We start from the raw sequence: 19261 nt of genomic DNA on the forward strand, positions 1-19261 counted from the left end.
TTCTGAGAAGGTTGAAAGAAAACATTCTGTTCTGTTTGAATTTCTTCAACCAATCAAAGTTGCCAAAAGGCTGGATGTAAATGGCACTAATATGATTATCATTTAAACTAAGGAATATATTTATGTGAAGGTAGCGTTGGTGTCATGTCAATGATCAAAATGCTGTTTACTGGTTGTTTACTCTGTCTATTTCCTTGTCTTAGTTGTGACATTATTGTCCCTAGAAGAGCAAAACTATTTGTATTTTTCCCATTCACTTCAATACAGTCGGAGTTGTATCACAGCGGCATCTGGTGGACATTAGAGGAACACTCTCTGCCTGCACCACTCAGCCGCAGATTGGTTGATCAACTCAAAAACGAAACAGGAAGCAGGAGGGTTGTCAGCATGTTTTAATCAGATTAATGCGGATCAGGCAGATTTTTTTTTACAAAATAAAATCCCATAATTCAACAGGAACAATGAACAAGAGAAGAATCTTTAGAAAAATCTTTGTCTCATGTCTTTTTATATAAAAGCACCATCGAACACAGTGGTCATCCTTATATTAATCTGTAGGATCCGTAACATAAAATATCATAAATTAATCCTTGCATTCAAATGCATCCCTATAGAGAATTATTATGCACCTTGTTGATATAAATAAAGTTTTTATTACAGAAAAAGTAAAAAATAACATGAAGGCTGATAAACAAAAGTAGGAGAAAGGTCTAAAAAATGTTGGAAATACAACAATCAAATATGTACATTGTGTTTGTGTGTTCAGATAGTATTATTGGTGGTGTTGTTATTGATCTCCATCCTGCTGATCAGTTCTGTCACCAGCTGCTGCACTGTCTGAGAGCGCAGCCGGCTGACCTCCAGGACGCCCTCATGGTTCACACTGTCCGAGTCCTCATAACTCTTCACTACCTGTCACAGATCAGTCAATCAATCAATCAATCAATTTTCTATCACACTGTTCGAGTCCTTGTGACCCTTCACCACCTGTCATGAATCAATCAATCAATCAGTTAAGCAATAAATAAGCTGATCTATAAGTCTGCCTGGCAGTAAGTCAGTTAATTAATTAAGCATTTTATTTATTTATTAATAAGTTACTGAATCAAACACCTTGACCGCAGAAGGTTCAGTTTTTCAACATTATCAATCAGGTGAAAATCAGCATTTGCGTCCTGCAACTTCATTCTTGGTGACAATCCATCAATACATCGATGTATTGATCTGTGTTTACCTTGTTGGTGATCAGAGAGAGGCCAAAGACTCTCAGACCGCAGTGAGTCGCCACGACGACCTCAGGAGCCGTACTCATACCTGTAAACACACAACACCTGAAGTTGCTGAGACAGGTCACAACGGTACGGACGAAATACTATGAATAATACTACTTTTACTGTCAGTGCTGACGCCACTACTGTGTGTACAATTATGTGAACAGTGACATCAGTCTGTCCACTTTGTGACGCAGATTGTTTTCAAATGTTTTGATCCAATTAAACCTTTATATTTTAATGACAATGTGACCTTTCCTCAAGCTCTCATTAGTTAGTTAAAAAACTGCTTATTATATGTGAGGATTATTATTATTATTATTTTAATTAATCTTTGAGATTTTGGTTGTTTTTTGTCTGCAGTGAGTACTTTTACTTTTAAGACTTTTAGTACATTTTCCTCATTATATTTGTATTTACATTTACTGATTTAAATTTACACATCTACACAAAATATTTTTAATGCAGGACATTTACTTATGTCTTTACGTATCGCAGTTTTTGTACAATGTGGTATTTGTACTTTTACTCAAGTAAAAGCTATGAATACTTCCTCCACCGCTGGGCCCTGTCTTGTAGAGTGCACTGTGAAAGAAATCTGATTTTAAGACTTATTTCATACTGCTCTCAAAATGTGCATTTTTCTAGTTATGTTTAGTCAGTTTGCCACTCGAAATTGACACCTTGAAAACACAGTTCTATGCGCTGATTATTACATACATGCACAGAGGAATGTTTGATGCCAACATTATTATAATTCAGAGAAGACTTCCTGGCCCTCAGAGGATGAACCCATTCGATTTTAATGACCAGTAAGTCTCAAAATCATCAGGATATTGTTTAATCATAATGTATGAACGTTCATGTTTCTGTGATTGTTTATGTGTGTTTATGTGTGTGTGTGTCTTACCGACAGCGTCCACCCCCAGTCGATGCAACAGTCTGGCCTCAGCGATGCTTTCAAAGTTTGGCCCACCCACCATGGCATACACACCCTCCTGCATGAGGCCGGCCACGCCCAGCTCCTTCGCGATTTCCATTGTTAGGCAACGCAAACCTTTGTCATAGCATCCTGACATGGCTGGGAAACGTGGCCCAAACCTGTAATCAACAAATAATAAACAACATGATCAACAACTGAAGCAAAGCCCTCAATGTCAACAAAGCAACAGACTTCAATACTTTGTTACTATGACAATTGAGTTAACACAAGCAACACAATCAACACACAAAATGATCACAATAAACAAAAACAGTGTAACAAAAATTAAACAAGACTATTAATTAATTTAAAGACAAACAACAAAAAGATTAACAAATAAACAAGACAAAGAGCTTCATCATAAACAACAATAACACAATCAACAGATAACCAAGTATATATCAGTGTTACTTGTCATTGTTGGGTCCGCACAACGGGTTCAGACCGACCAATCCGGGGAAGTTGACGTGGTCTTTGATGATCATGATGTCACCAGGTTGGAGGAAGTCGGCCAACGAGCCGGCAGCGTTTGTCACGATCAGAGTCTCCACCCCCAACAGCTTGAAGACTCGAACTGGAAATGTTGTCTGATGAACAGGCAGACAGGTCTCTTGTCATGACCTTGGTAATTTTGTGTCTCTCAAATATGAGAATTTTCCTGTTATTGTTTGTTGTTATAGAGACAGTTATTTTCACGTGACGCAGGATGTCCGACATGCTTGCTCTCTAAGTTGAAACTTTCAGAGTCTCCTGATAAATACATAATCTACCTCGCCCTCAAGACAGTCAGACATCCTCAGCAGAACTCGCACAAGAGAGAGTGAGAGAGTGAGTGTGTGTGTGGGTGTGTGGGCAGGTATTGTGTGTGTAAAATAGTGGGAAACAATAGAAGCTTTCAACAACCTACTAAAAGGCTGCATGTGACCAAACTCATGCATGACCTTGTCGGTTCACAATTACAGACGCGCACGTGGGAGAAATTTTTCTTCAGGCTTTTCTGGGAGAAGGGCTTTCTGCCTTTTTTTTTTCCAAAAGCTAACCACCTATTTTTGGTGCTTAAACCTAACTAAACCCTCTTCTGCTTTCTGGCAGAAGCAGGCAAAATGTATCCCCTGTGCCAGACACGCACGTACGCACGCATGTACACATACGCACATAGATCATGTCACAGGTTCAGGCTGCTCATATTTGTGTTACACCAAGGTTGCGTGACTGAGGTGCTTTAATCAGCTCACAGAAAGTGTGCGTACGTGTGTGTGGAATTATTTGTGTTTATTGTCTATTGTTCTGTCAACACAGTGAACGGAATGAAAATCTAGAAATTATATCGACTGATTTTGTACTGCACTTCCATAAAGTTGGGGGACTCATAGGAGACTGATTTAAAAAGAATCATTCAAATTGAAGCAGCGGAGGCCAAGATATCCTGACTTTTAGTTCCCAGAATGTGGCAAGCTCTCAAAAAACACTGGATCCTAAATTTTTAATTATACATAATTTACTTTAATTTTCCTCTCTTTATATTTACTTGTTTTTGTCCTTGTGGCACTACAACATTTGAATTTTTCCCGTTCCATTTTGCAACTCAATCTTTCATTAGACCCTCCTAGCATCCAAAACAACCCAGTATAAAACTACCACCAGCAGCGAGCTTCAAATGTGCTGGTGGGTGGACATAGACAGTCTCCCCTGTTTCCAGTCTTTGGCTAGCTGTCGGTGGTTGTCTTATTTAGCATATGAGAGTGATATCAATCTTCATATCTAACTGTCAGCAAAAAGCGGAATAAGTCTATTTCCAAATATGTCAAACTACTAATGTCAAACTATTCCTTTAAGGTTAGTGATACAATGTGTGTGTATGTGTGTGTGTGTACCTTGCAGAGTGAGTGCCCTTCATACATGTGGAAGCGACCCTGCATGCACACACATGTCTTCCCCTTCAGCTCCCCAAAAACCAGCTGACCTGCATGACCTTGCACTGTAACACACACACACACACACACACACAGAGTCAGGAGTACGGTGAGAGATAGTTAAAGTGCTGGTATTTAACCCGCAGTTAACATGTAAATCTACATGTAAACCAGACCTGTGCTTCCAGTCTTTGTGCTAAGCTAAGCTAAGCTAAACACATCCTGACAGTTACTATTCATGCAAGTTTCATATCTTCAAATATGAGACTTAATTTAAGTTAATTTAAATCCAAATGTAAAATATATGAATATGTGGTGAACAGATCTATACTGTCAGCTTTGAATTAGAATCATGTTGATGGTTGTCAGTACCTGTGCTCTGTGAGAAGCCGGGTATGTCAGAGTAAGCGAAGGAGTCCTGACACTTAAGGGTATCAGCGAGCATGCCCAGTCCTGATCCGCAGATGATCGCCACCTGGGGGCGGTGCTTTGTCCGAGACATCAACCAATCAGCTGCTTTCTGGTATTCCTCATGACTGCAGACAGGAAGAAGAGAAGTTATTATTATTTTTAATTATTTTAGGAGGAATTTATTATCAAGTGTGAATTCACTTTGCCTCCAGACCAGTGCATCGTCATCTTCATCATCATCATCATACAACGTACAATCACAGGAGATACTTGTGTTTTTCAAGGTAGATCGAGAGTGTGTACTGTGAAGTGGAGAAAAGTATTTCTGCTCTTTTCTAACAATGGTGCTTGTAAATTGGTGGAGCATCACGCTGCTGCCAGTGTTGCTGTTTTCTCTCTGTTCAAGTCTAATTATCCTCAGGTTTATTCAGGTTAATATTATGTGTTTGGATTTCAGCTGGTAAAAAGATTGTTTACGTTTCCAAAGAAAGTGGCTGAGGTCTAATTTATTCATTTAAATCCGTATCCTCCTCCTTCACTGGATCACACTGGATCCTAAATTTTTTATATAGCAATTCAGTCTTTAATTAAAATCTCGCTGCCTCCAAAACACCTCATTATGGAGCTACATCACATCAGTCAGCTAACCTACCTTAGCATAAAGAACAGCTAACATGGCTCAGTCCACAGGGTAACAAACCCCACCTACCAGCACCTATAAGCTCTAAAAAATGATATCTTGCAAAAATGAAAAAACCTAAATTAATCATTTAACAGGGGTTATGTGCTGGACTATTTCTTGGCTGGGACCAGTAACTTCCTGAAGTCCCCACTGGTTGCCTGGCAGAGTCTTGGTAGTGAAGGGTACGAGCTATTTTTAGGCACCCCTGCTTCCCAAAGTAAAAGTCCCATTCATTTTTCTCAAAAACAGTGTTACATGACTCAATAATGCAATTTGGATCAGCATAAAAACTCTCCTGCTTCATGCAAATTTTGTTAACAACTGCAACGACAAAGCGTTGGATTATTACCTGATTAATACACTGAAATTACACCGTAAATCACAGCCTGTTAAATGAAGTACTTCTTCTAATTACTGAACAAATGTACCTTTTCAGGCTTCTGAAAATTATTCAAAGAAAATAAAGAAAAAGAGCGCTTTTTACTTGAACTGGTCACAAAAGAAATGTCAAACATTTTAGTAAACACTGGTTTATTATGTTGACAGACAGATTTTTCCATATTTTCCATAAAACAACAGCACAACAACAAATCATAAAAAAGACACAATACAACAAAGGTGTTTCTTACCTGATTTGTTCTTTGCTGTGCATGATTGACGGATGACAGAAGACTGATGGTGATGATGAAAATAAAGCAGACTGATGTGTGTGTGCTTCTGTAAGCAGCCTCTATCACTTACTGTGTGTGTGATGGAGGGACAGTCAAGAGTGTTGCAGGCTGAGGCCGATCGGCCTACATATCTACCAGTCATATGCTCCTGATTGGTCAACAAACCCTCCATTCATCAGCAGCAGCCAATGAGGCTACAGTGTTGTGGAAATGTGTGTGAGAGTTTGTGTGTGTGGATTCCTATCTAAACAGGATTCAGGGATTTTTTTGGGAGGGCGTCTGTAAGAGACGTCTCATTTTGCGTCATGCCTCCGCTAAAAGTAACGTGATTATACTTCATTTTTGTTAACTCACTTTAACTCTGAACCCCGTTCATTCACTCACTCAGGCACTCAGGCAACAGTAACAACTAAGTTAGCATCAAGCGAACAAATACATCATTAGGTTTCCCCCACAGAAGAAGGTCTTCTTTTTTTTTGACATTAGGGCTGCAACATTTGTAGGAATGTTTTAATTATTAAAGCCCTGGACCACTTGGGACCACTGAATCACTTCAACCCACATTTTTAGAAATACTGGGAAACACTCTAATTTGCTCTTTTACAGAGAGTAATGGGCCTTTCAGACAGACTGCGACGATCGCACTGCTGCACTGTGAAACCCATTATATTCAATGGCTTGAGCCGCACCACGGCAGTTTGTTGCTGCGTCAATTGGTTAAACTTTTGCGCTGAACCCTGCAACCAGCGCAGCACGAATCGCTTCCTATCTGAAAGGGCCATTAGAGGAACGATACCACTCTCACATGGTAAATATGAAGCTACAGCCAGCAGCTGCTTAGCTTAGCTTAACATAAAGAGTGGAAACAGAGGGACACAGCGAGCCTAGCTGTCATATATTCATCTCAGGTGTCACATAGTAGCGCGTCGCTATTCAGTAGAGATGAGAACGGGTTACATATTCTAACAAAATCCACGTAACAGCACCTCTATAGCTCACTAATTAATTCGTTATATCTCATTTGTTTATTTTTGGGTGTTTTGTGTTCTGGCAACTACCCTGAGTCTTGTTGGGTTGAAAAAATTAATTGTGAATAATCAGTACACTAATCAACAATTATCCAAGTATCTACTGTATCTATAGTAGCCTATTCAGTTAGCAAATTAGCAATTCAAAGCTTAATAATCACTTTCGTGATCAATTAATGTGCAGCACATTTACATGTAATTTTATTCTTCCATACATAAATAAAAACATTTCTAAATCTGTTAAGTTAAATTTGTCTACCTGAACTCCAGACTTAGCGCTGTATTCAACCAATCTGAGCTTTGATGTGGCAGTCTAACGAGAAGCAGCGCGTCAGACGGTTCTTTTCTAATTGAAACTTCAAATTGAGTCTCATGACCACTTACACACCTCACATGTTCGCCTGCTGCTGTTCTGATCAGCTGCTGCTAATAAGGCTCATGTGGGTCTAATGGAGGAGGGCCAGAGCAGGACTGGAACCAGAGCTGAACTTTAACTAGAGGGACCATGTACATTGACAAGAAGTGTGTAAACGACCTTTATTTTTGCCCAGCATATTTCAAGAACTGTTTTTTTTGTATGCCTATTCATATCATAAGTGTTCTTCTACAGTCAGTTCATTATTTTAGATTATAAGGTTGAGGGCTTTTATTTTGAAGGCAGTATGGTAGATTGTCAAGTGTTTCTGCAGGTACAAGTTTATCTGAAAGGAAATAAGAATTCTAAATTACTATTTTGTTTGTTTAGCACAAAGCTGATAAGGGCACATGGTTTGTTATAATTTTGTTTTATGTGGTGTTTAATGTTAAGTCACATTGCGGTATCTTTCCATAATTTTGCAGAATTTTATGCTAGTGTGTTTAAGCTAGCAAGACTACTATATTAACTAATTTAACTAATTAAATGAAGGCAATAGGTCTTAAAGGGCAGTTATTCCGGTAGAGTTTGCTTGGTAGTACAGTATAAAGAAATGCAGCATTTGTGTTTTTTGCAGTAACTGCAACAAGGTTCAACAAGGTTAAATAAAGTTAAAGCTGCATATATGACATAAAATACTGCTATTAGATATTTAATTCTTAAGTTAAATATGCTTACTCATGGCACTCTTATCATGAATTGTTATTATGAATAAAGCACATTGTAAACTATTGTAAACTAGCTACAGTAAGAGCTTCACCTCATCAGTCCCAGCACACTCCTGTCCAAGGAAGACTAGAGAGGGACTTAATGTCAGGGCTGGACTGGGACAAAAAATTGGCCCTGGCATTTTTGGCCCAGACGGCCCACAAAAATTGGTCGGACATCCCTCACCAATAGGCTACACCATCTTTCCATATATAACATGTGTACCTACTGTAATATTCCCCCAAGCCAGCTGAGTGGTATGTGCCGTGGATTAGCGTACCAGTGCAAGTGAATCAGTGTACTCATTCACACTCATTTACTGAGTCCCTGGTGATCAGACGTGACTATGAAGTACACAACCCATACTCAAGTACAAGTGGCCTACATTTTCACAGCAGTGTGGGATTAGCCAACGTGACAATATAACCTCACCTCTGCCATTAGGACATTTAGCCGAAGTTAAGACTGTATTAGGAAACTATACTAGCTCCAAAAACAATGTAAAATAGCTTATCCAGTGCTGTATGAAAGTGAGTGATCACCAGCAGTAGGTGACTTTATGATAGCGTAATAATTATGTTAAAATCACTGACCTTAATTGAAGTAACCATCATAATTGTCACTAAGGCATGGCAGACAACGCAGAGATTTCTTCTATATTTACACTGCATTGCAGGCTTACTGTGCAAATAAACCTTTCTCATAGCATTTTTATTTGCTAATTAACATTTCTTGGTGCAAAATATTGTACAGAAAACATTTAACGCTTTCAAAAAGTGGTGGCTACATGTCCCCAGCGTAAATGACCCTAACTCCCTGGTCCCTCCCTACAGGTTGAACAACTCCATGCTTAACGCTTCACCTCCACTCTCCTCCTGCTCTCTCTGCCCCTCAGCGCTGTCACAATGATTATGTACATCAGCTTCACTGTCACATGCCTTGTCCTCTGCCGCGGCAGTGGCCATGGTTTTTCCTTTACTGCTTCAGGTGTCTGTGGCTGCACTACGTCGGGTACTGCAGCTGATTTTGAAACTACTGCAGCCCCGGTAGCAAACATATCAGATATTTTTTTATGCATTTGGCGGCAGCCGTCTGAAGATTTTAAAAGCTAGAAACATAGAGCAGACGGGGAGGGAGTTGGGGCTTGTAAGAGATGTGATTGGGCCAGCCCAATGTCAGTATAGAAAATTTCCCATGGGCTGCTGTCTGTGCTTTAGGCTAAGGGCTGAACATTGGCCGTTTAAAAAAAACTGGTTATATAAATAAATAACTACCGTTACATCGGCCCCAAATGTTCGTCGGCCCACCTGGCATTTGCCCGATATGCCAGATTACCAATCCACCGCTGCTTGATGTGATGGTCTAAGGTTGTGGCACTCACACACAGCTACCTCTATACAATAGTGGCTCAGACCAGAAATTGGATGCTTGTAAGGTCAGCGAAGAGGAGCAACTTTGCTGCTCTGGTCGGAATCCCACAGAATAGATGCTTGCATTTCAGAGAGGAGGCTCACAAAAAGGAGAAAAGGCTCATTCACTTTTATGAACAATGGAAGACCCAGGTATGAAAGCAAGAGCACAGCTTAAGTTAGAAAATCCTTAGAGCCACATTGCAGCTCTTATAGACACACTAGAGAAAGGAAAAGACAATGTTACTAACATTTTTGTGGAAATCAGAGATCACCTGACCCCTTTAAGTGAGACAAGACATTGTCTTGATGCTTGTGAGGCAGTGACAAAGGACATTGTTAAGATTGCTTATGAAAGACTTAAGGCAGAAAGGAATATAGGAGCAGCACAAGCTACACTTGGAACTTATAACCATTAAAAAAAAGAGACACTCTGCTATTGTAGAGATTGTGTTGTGTAGGATAGTAAAACACACACACGGGTGGTGCTTGGCTTCAACTTCACATTTATTTGGTAACACAGGATAAAGGTTAGTTCTCCATCACAGCCAGTGTTATAATTCCAAGCCAGCGTCACAGAGACAGCACATGTTGACTGTTAAAAGTTTTGGGCAGCAAAGGGCGCCCATACTACACACACACACACACACACACACACGTCTCCATGGCAACAATACCCATTACACACCGAAAAATAAACAAAATAAACATGATGAGCATACACAGCACCATCACTTACAGGTGTTCAACTGCAACAGAGGGAAAAAAAAAACAAACAAATCTGACCACAAAACACAAGGTAAATACATTCATTCATGCACAAGACGAAAACCCAACATAAACTTTAACGAAAAGCAATAACAACTCACTAGAACCCATCCGTCACAACACGGCCCACCATCAAGGTTTGTGGCACCGGCTGTGACGGACTCGGCTTCACAATAACTGTGCTGCCAGCAGAGAGACACTTGTGGTCAGGTAGGTAGCACCCAAAGCAGGTGTCCAGAGACACAGCATGCTCCATTTTTACGGTACCTAGGCCAACATTTGCAGCAAGTTCTCCTCTGAAGTCTGACCTGCAAGTGACATTTTCTACCCTCAGAATGCTTCAGTACTTGAACGAGATGCTTGATGACATTGCTGCCAAGAATGAGGTCGTCAGTTTGATCTTCCTTGATGAGCGCAGGGACAGAGATGTGACAATCCAGCACATTCATCTGAAGTTCACTCACTCCCACAGGGTTTGTCCTCAAATCTTCACATCCAAATCAGAACAACTGATGTATGTGGGATGTAACTGAAATATGTCTCCTTTTTTAAAACTCTACACACAATTCCCAAAACTGCACCCACAAAATGCAAAATACCTCATATTTTCTTCAAAATGAAACACTGCATTCAAAATGCCACATCTCAAAATGAAGCATTTGCATTATCTGGCAAACACCTTTTTCAAAATAGCAAATGTGGATATACCGTGCACACACTGTTGCTCTTAATCTTAGAGATTTTTTGTCTTTCATAGGTTTCCATACAATGTTCTAGAGTGAAAGTAATCTGCTGAGAGGGGTTGAAAAGTACACTGTAAACACCAATGCAATGTTGAAACACAAAATATTTATTTGGCAAAACATTACTGTTATAACAGTAGCACAGCGTTGTAGACAGAGAATGCAAAGTGTCAGTGTGAGTATGTGCAGTATACTTGACAAAAAATTGTACTACAGCATGATAACCAACCTCATTCATACAATGCAGTGCAGTAAATGGATGACATTGCGCTACAAATGTTTATGCAATACTATGCAGTAATACATATTTTCACAGTACAATACTATAATGCTGAAATAGTCATTCAATAGTTGGATGGACGCCTCTGTAAAGCAGCTTAAATTGGGCTGGACTCTCAGTCCACCTTCTCTCATGGTCAACCCATTGCTGATCACATGATCAATAAGTGTTACTCTGATCTCATCAGAGATGGCTCTCCTTCCTTCTCTTCTTTGCCCTCATCCTCTCCTTCCTCCTCCTCCTCCTCTTCTTCTTCCAACTCTTCCTCCTTGAACTTGTCCTCGTTGTTGTCCCCTGCCTCTCCCTTCCACTCACCTTGCTCTCTTTCCATTGCTCCATTGTTCAAAACAGGTAATCTGACCTTTGGCCTATTTTTTGTTCTTTATTCTAAAAATGATACTTTTGGTTTACATATGTTTATGGTTTTGTTTTCTTGTATGCTACTGTATACAACACTGTGCTACTGTTACAAATTAGTCAATCCTTCTCAGCAGGTTACTTTCACTCCAACACTGTATATAAATGCACACATAATCCTTTGATAGCCAAATGAGCTTTAGAATTAGAACAACAGTATGTACATGGTTTATCAAAAATTTACTATTATGAAAATAGTGTTTGCCATTTCATGCAAATGCTTCATTTTGAAATGTGTTTATAGATTTTTGAATGTAGTGTTTAATTTTGAAGGAGCTATGAGACATTCTGCATTTTGTGTGTGCAGTTTTGGGAGTTGTGTGTAGAGTTTTTGTGAGTGTTTGTGATTGGTTAGTGATCAGTTAAGCAGTTAGTGTTTGCACATGTGAGGAGTGGGTGTGCGACCTGGTCAATAAGAGTAGCATGTCGTGTGATATGTAAAGATTTTGTGTCTAACACCTCTTCAACCTCACAGCTCAATGCCCCTCTTACTCTTACTTACAACCTCCTACCTCCTATTTTGAGATTGTAGGCCTGTCAGTATTGTCTCCCCTGAAGGGGTGTGGCTCATAGCTCTCATTAATTGTCAAGTTAACCTTAGGAAATCAACTGTGGATGAAACGCCACTAGCTGGAAAATCCACTCAAAAAATCCAAATAGCTTTCTAAAATGCAAAGATGAATGAAAAACTCACAGGTCACATTTAGGAGGATTCATGTGACACTGATGATGTTTCTCCTGGAAATTAAACAGATGAATCAGCCTCTGTTCTTTATTCAGCCTCTTGTATTTTAGTTTGAAACGTGCCACCGTGTGTGTGTGTGTGTGTGTGTGTGTGTGATTTAACAGGAGCCATGTGGAAACTGGTTAGCAGGTTAATGAACAGAGCACAGCTGGTGGTTAGGAGCACAAAGACAGACAGACAGCTGATGAGGAAAAAAATTTGGCATTTTACATTTTGTATACAGTACATTAGTGTTTATTTTGATGACCTTTTATTCCATGACATAATTAAACATAAAAAAATAAAAACAATATTTACAAGTACAAATTACAACAAACTCTTAAGTCATTGTGCACTGACAAGAAAATTTAATTCCCTCTTTCAGCTGACAAGAGAGAACCTAGATTACGCTGTAGGTCAACACGTTTCTCTTGTGAACACATCTTTTGCATGCATGAAAAAATTTGCAAGTGCAAATTCTCATCAAGTGCGTCTACCTTATTGGATGGTTTGTCCCTGCTCATTTCATGCTTGCGCAAATGCAAAATTGTGAGATAATCTAAATCCCAAAATGCTGAAACTGGCTCTTGCTACACAACGCAACGCAAATGAGTTGGTCATTACAAATGAGTGGGACCAAAAGCTAGGTCAGAAGAAATAAGAGAGAGGACCTATGGGTACATTTCACCTACTGTAATATCAAAAGAAAGACAAGATGCGTTGTTCACAAAGAAAATGGAAATGTAATTGGATTGTACTTTTTCTAACAAACTTTAGGCAGTAATTTGTACATGATGTGTGAAAGAAGCACATTAAGTCCATAACACATTCTCATCCAAGATAATTAAACACATATTTCAAGGTATGCTTACTTCTAAAAGGAATTTTTACAGCTGGAATGTCCTTTAGCAAAATCAGTACCAAATCGTATAATAATTATGAATACAACATAGTCTAAAATTAGACTACAATTTAAACAGAGGTCCACTGGTTAAATCTTGACTAAAACTAACAAAAAAACCTAAAATGTGACTTTAAACCTATTGCACTTTCCAGTAAGAGACAAAGACTAACTTAATTTAAAATTAAGACAGACGTACATACTGTATACTATACAAACAATTATAGACCAACAAAGTCCTCGTTAGGACTTTAACACCAGAGACTGCTGTTCGTTTCATGTTTTAAACTGCAAGTCATTGTTGGTTTATTTTAAGCATGACCATGAATGCTCCATAACCTTACCCACTAGTTTCATATTGTCGCCATGACAACAAAGTTATCTTACCCTTAATGAAGTCAATATTTCCGTATTTCATTCTAGAGGGCATGGACGAGCTATGTATTTTGTTGTTTATTTTGGAGGACTTGTTTCATTGTCTTGTTGATATTTTAAAAGTGACTGAAACAGCTGTGAGTTTTTAACAAAAGCATAAATTATTTTTATTGTGGAATCACTATGGAGCCATGTAGATCTGAAAAGGTCTTTTGGGTGCAGAGGTGGGGGTAGTTGTCTACCACATCACACATGTTGAATTTACTGATATATTCCAGTTCTAGTTTCCTCTGCTGCTCTCTGTTCTGGATGCTACATCTGTGTGTTTAATGCTCAGCTGAATGCTCAACATTACTGCGTTCCTGTGACAGCGTTCATTGAAATGTCATTCAGATTTTTGGCATTCTTGGACGTATGTGACGTACAAGCAGTTTGTCGTGTCCTGCACATATTTTACTCCTGCTGCCTCAGCTCGATGAGGCCAGAAAATATTTAAACGAAACTTTTAGGTACAACTCAGTAAAAATAACAATGGTATTAAATGTCAGTAGTCCATGTGTACTAAACAGTCTAGTTTTTTTAACTGTCACCAATAAACTCTAATTTTACTCATCTCAAACTATTCCTTAGAAACAGTCTACTGTTGAGATCAGACTAAATTTGATAAACCAGATTATGACCCGTCAGACATGGGCTAACTTTATCACATATACTAAGACGGTCCCATCTCAGCGTGTCAAATACTGACACTTTGAGAAAGCCTGACAAAGCGTCTGTATTTGATGCCCAAGGCACCCTTCAGTGCCGTATAAAATGCCTTTTTAATATGTGGTTTTCATTTACCTTCAAGTGTATTATTATGCTGTAGGGAATTTGTTTTGCAGCCACCAGCCATTGAACACATAAATCACTCTAATGACAATAAACACCAAAAGTCTTCATTCAAATACATAAAACCTGTGTAAAAGTTTCTGTTCTGTCTGTGTGGAGCTCTGTTAGTTTTATATCACAGATAAAAGGTGTGTCTTTTGTTTCTGTTGCTTACATAGTCATAAGGTTTTCTGTTTGTGTATAAGTAGGACAAACTGACATGTGTCTCTAGAAACAAACAGAGTGAGTAAAATCCTGAACACGTCAGACAATATTTCAGATTCTATATGAGTCGATTCAGACCATCTGCTGGAAGTCTTTGATCCCCAAACTGATGAAGGAAGGTTTTATTTTGTCTCTAAATCGGAGTCTATGCAGAGCGTCATGATTAAAAACAGTTTGTGTTTTTGTTTTCAGTGTGACGTCTGAATGACATAGCAGGAAACAAAACAGAAAAAGAGAAGATCTGGTTGACATTTTAAAAAAGCAAAATAGGTGTCTAAAGATATTACTATACTTTTGAATAATGATGGTAACTAATCCTAATCTTACAGCTAAATATGTGTTAAATTAGATCCCTTTTAAAAAAATGTTAAGTGAAAAGTGTTTTTGGTCCTGCACTAAATTTAGCCACCATGACAAATATCTTCAAGAGTAAAGACACACTGGGTGTTGTGTAATTAAATATTCATGTGTATTTTCATTCCTGTTGTTTGTTAATGTTAAGCAGGTTGTCACTGATTTGAATTGTCCCAGAAATCACTAAAATAAGGAATATAAGGAATACAAACAATCACCAAGTGAGACAATCGCTGATCATTATGTGCGTGTGTGTATACTGTATATGTGTGTGTGTTTGTGTTTTACAGTGTGACTATAACAGAAGGATCCAGAGAGGGGTCAAATTGTGTCACTGAAAATCAGGGTCTGTTTTGTGTGTGTGTGTGTGTGTCATGCGGACAGCCAACACTAATCTGAGTGAGACTGCTGTGAACCACGTGACAGATAGGCTGGTCAATGAGAGATGTGGACAGGGGATACAGGAGGTCAGCTCAGTACCCAGAAATAAAGTTCATCTTGGAAAAATCTGCAGCTCATGATTTATGTTTAGTGTTTACAGCTGATACAGGAAGTCATGTGCCATGTAGGGAGGAGGAGAGTAAATGTGCGGAGGTTGTTGTGGTGGTGGATTTACGTGTAGAACACGGGAATCATACAGGAAATTAGGGTCAGAGGTGGAAGAAATATTCAGATCCTTTACTTTAAAAGAAGTACTAATACCATACTATGAAAATACTCCTGCATTGATAACTTGCATTTGAGTGTCAAATATGTATTTGTGGATCACTTTGCATTTGTCTACAGGTAATTTTTTCACTGGTTTACAAAGTGTGACTTCAAATTACTCAGTTAAATTTAAAATCAAATGTTTATACATTTACGAAGGCCGACATAATCAAACAAAAACACCAATATACTATTTAAAAACAATAGGCAACAAAAAAAGGAAGTGAGATAGCACCACTGATTAATCTAAAGAGTGCGCTCTATTTGTAGAAATTACCATAAATTAAGTTACAAGAAAGCTCTAATGAATCTTGCAAAGAAAGTGCACAAACAAAATGGGATACTAAGCAATACACAGACACTAATAACAATCATTTCTACAATTATACAGAACAAGAGAGATTGCGGAATAAATTGGTTGCACTCAGCATGCCACAATCTTTCGAGACCGCATGGGTTAGCAAAACAAGCAGAAACGGGACCGTAGCAAACTATTAAGGGAGATAATCATGCAGCGCTTAAGTTGTCATGACACACATGAACACAAAATCCAAACAGGATTAGATGCAGAGCAGCCGATGTACATGTTTGGACATTTTTCAGCTCTTATTTTAAAAGGCTTATTGAGGAGGCGTGACATCATGTAACAAGCAATGCCCCTAAATGAACTACATTTGTGGATTGTGGTCACAATCTGTGGCAAACAAGTGTCAAAATGATTTGTAGACAAATGTGAAGCGATCCACAAACCCTTCATTTATGTTTCGCTCCATTATTCCTGGAACATCTCGGTATGGTGGAGCAACGGCAGGGATGTCTCCCTGCCACCCCCTGCAACTGACCCTAGTATGCATACCCGAACCTTAGCTATGTTAGTCATTTGTAAAACAGTAGTCTCAAATCTCTGAAAACAAATGTGATCAAATAAAATATAGCCGCAAGAAGCAATGATTGAGCTCCAAGCACACTGAGGAAAATGCAAAGTAGGACATTTTCAGAACAGAACACCAGATCCAGATGATTTGAGAGATCACAGTGAGTGAAGCTGTTCTTACAGTCAATGTTACAGTCAATTATTACAGTGTCACCTTGAGGTCAGTGAATGTCATTATTATATCATTATTATTGCCTGAGTATTTGGTGGAATTTGCAACCCACTTGCCAATTTTTGTGTTTGTAAGATTTAAGGTTTTTACTGCACTAACGTGTTTTAGCAGAGAAAAATAATTAAAAGGAATTTTCACAGGATCCAAGTACAAAAGGCAAAATGACTAAATATGACCTTAGTGAGCATTTGAAAATGAACCACATCGGTGAACTCCATTTCTGGCAAGTAGGACTTGGCCACTTGTACCCTGTACCTTGGTATCCCAAGAGTAGGTAATATACTGAGCCACTGGTGAAAGCTGGTTTCCACACACCTTCTCACAAGTGGAGGCAATGACATCACAAGTGCCAGACTGAAGTATTTTTGTCAGTTTAAACTTAAAATGCTTACAACAATCAAAATGTTGGTGGGAAAGTTCTGAAAAGATTCACACACCATTCTGCTGCTCTTGAGTATGTTGTCAAATATTTTGGTGACATTTTATCCAACACTGAGCAAAAAAGAATGTGTTGTGTACTGCACAAATTAAAGCTTTAGATTTTAGCAATCTCAGTCCCGGCTGTTCTCATCTGTGACACCACGATGGTGGAACGAGCTACCACATGCCATCAGAGCAGGGGTGCCCCTCTCTAACTTCAAGAAGCTCTTGAAAACTCATCTCTTCTATGAACACTTTCTCTTATAAAACTTCTAACTCCTAACCTCTAACATGCACTTTATGAGCTCTTCTTCTTCTATACCCTTACAATTATCTTGTATTGATTGCAGTTTTTTGATAACTCTTACTTCTTTCCCTAGGGATTTATCCCATTGATGAGATATGTGCAATTTAGCTTACTAGTATTTATTGCTACTCTTACTAGTATGTATTGTCAGTTGTAGATCTCGTGCTGTATTTGATGCTTTGTTGATGCTTGTAAATTGTTCCTCAAAATTAAGTCTCTTTGGATAAAAGCCAAATGAGAAAATAAGTAAATGTAATGTGAATGGAAATGTTTTGCCTTTAATTCTTCATGGCGACCACACCCCAGGGCAATATTATTATTGTTATTGACTACTTATTTAAGAAAATATGGTATAAAACATGAGAAATGATTGATGAAATATGAATATGAATCCATTTTTGTCCTGGCCGCTCCAAGCACCGTTACCATAACTGCATGAATAGATGTGCATCTCGTGGAACTTGTGGAAGCCATTGCCTTAGGAGAGAATAGTTGGTGTAGGAAGCATGACGTTCTCTCATTTGTATGTAGATTTTTTGTAAATCACGCTCTCCTTAGAAAACTATAAACTATAAACAATAGTCTGAGATCAAAATTATTTGGTCGAATAAAATAACTGTACATATAATTTATAGGACGGTGGAGTTTGTTCTAGATATATGGTAAACAAAAACTGAACACAGCTCCCCTGTGTTTAGTTTTGGCTCTGGGGACAGAAAGCAGATGTGTCTCTGACAACCTGAGAGGTCTAGAGGGTTTGTAATGGAGCAGCAGATTAGGAATTTATTTTGGCCATAAACCGTTTACAGCTTTATAAACCAACAGTATTATTTAATGTAAATTATTTGGCAACCAAAAATCCAGTATAAAGACCTAACAAGTGGAGTGAAGATATCCACCCCCCAGTCTCCTGGTCCATAATGAATATTGTGGACCAGAAATAAATGTTCTGAAGTACAAAAAAAAAATGAAACCCTGCAGGTTTGTGAGGCTCTGCACACCCATCATCATTACTTGTGACCACGGTCACAAGTTTGGATGCCAGCAGGCCAGTTTGGATGCCAGCTGTTCTCTAACTGCACTACAGTAAACCATATTATTACAGTTTCCGAGCTGTCTGAGGACTCCGCACTTATTGTCTGGAAATAAACTTTTGATTACCTTCAATATGTATACGTACTACTATGTAACATCTCAATACACAAAATGACTTTTAGGGTTTCATTATTGTAGTAAATGATGTTATTTTGAGAAAATGCAACACATTTCTGATTATTTAGGGACCAAATACACAACAAAAACGTTTGTAGAAAATGTTTGTAAAGTGAACACATTTTGCAAAGAAAAGTGATGACATTTTTGTGAACTTTGGCAACATGTTTGAACTAAAATGTCATGTCAATAAAGCCAATTGAATTGAGACAATAAAATGTCCTAAACTAAGAAAAGTGTTGACTACATACAGACTGAGTGAACACAGCCTGGCCTTAGAAAAGGCTCGCCACAGACAGAGCTGGCTACCAGAAGAGGAGAGACTCTGCTCCCAGTGTGGCAGAGGACAGATAGAAACAGA

The 19261-nt window shown here is 38.7% G+C and overlaps 1 protein-coding gene across 2 annotated transcripts; it reads right to left on the reverse strand.

The window, feature by feature from the left end:
* Positions 1–377: 377 nt before the first annotated feature.
* Positions 378–5995, reverse strand: pnp4a (purine nucleoside phosphorylase 4a). Of its 2 annotated transcripts, none has more exons than XM_038696417.1 (7): positions 5889–5995; positions 4539–4702; positions 4128–4231; positions 2665–2840; positions 2182–2372; positions 1235–1314; positions 378–912 (listed from the first exon to the last, which is right to left on the reverse strand). In XM_038696417.1, exons 1-7 carry the CDS (start codon positions 5909–5911, stop codon positions 763–765), a joined length of 888 nt encoding a protein of 295 aa, XP_038552345.1. In that variant the 5' UTR covers positions 5912–5995; the 3' UTR covers positions 378–762. The 2 variants fall into 2 exon arrangements, with proteins under 2 accessions (XP_038552345.1, XP_038552346.1); XM_038696418.1 differs by having other exon boundaries at positions 770–908.
* Between the last annotated feature and the right edge of the window lie 13266 nt (positions 5996–19261).

This window comes from Micropterus salmoides, unplaced genomic scaffold (assembly GCF_014851395.1).
Source record: "Micropterus salmoides isolate LMB-PRFRI ecotype aquatic unplaced genomic scaffold, ASM1485139v1 Ms_hic_scaffold_4, whole genome shotgun sequence".
Taxonomy (NCBI): domain Eukaryota; kingdom Metazoa; phylum Chordata; class Actinopteri; order Centrarchiformes; family Centrarchidae; genus Micropterus; species Micropterus salmoides.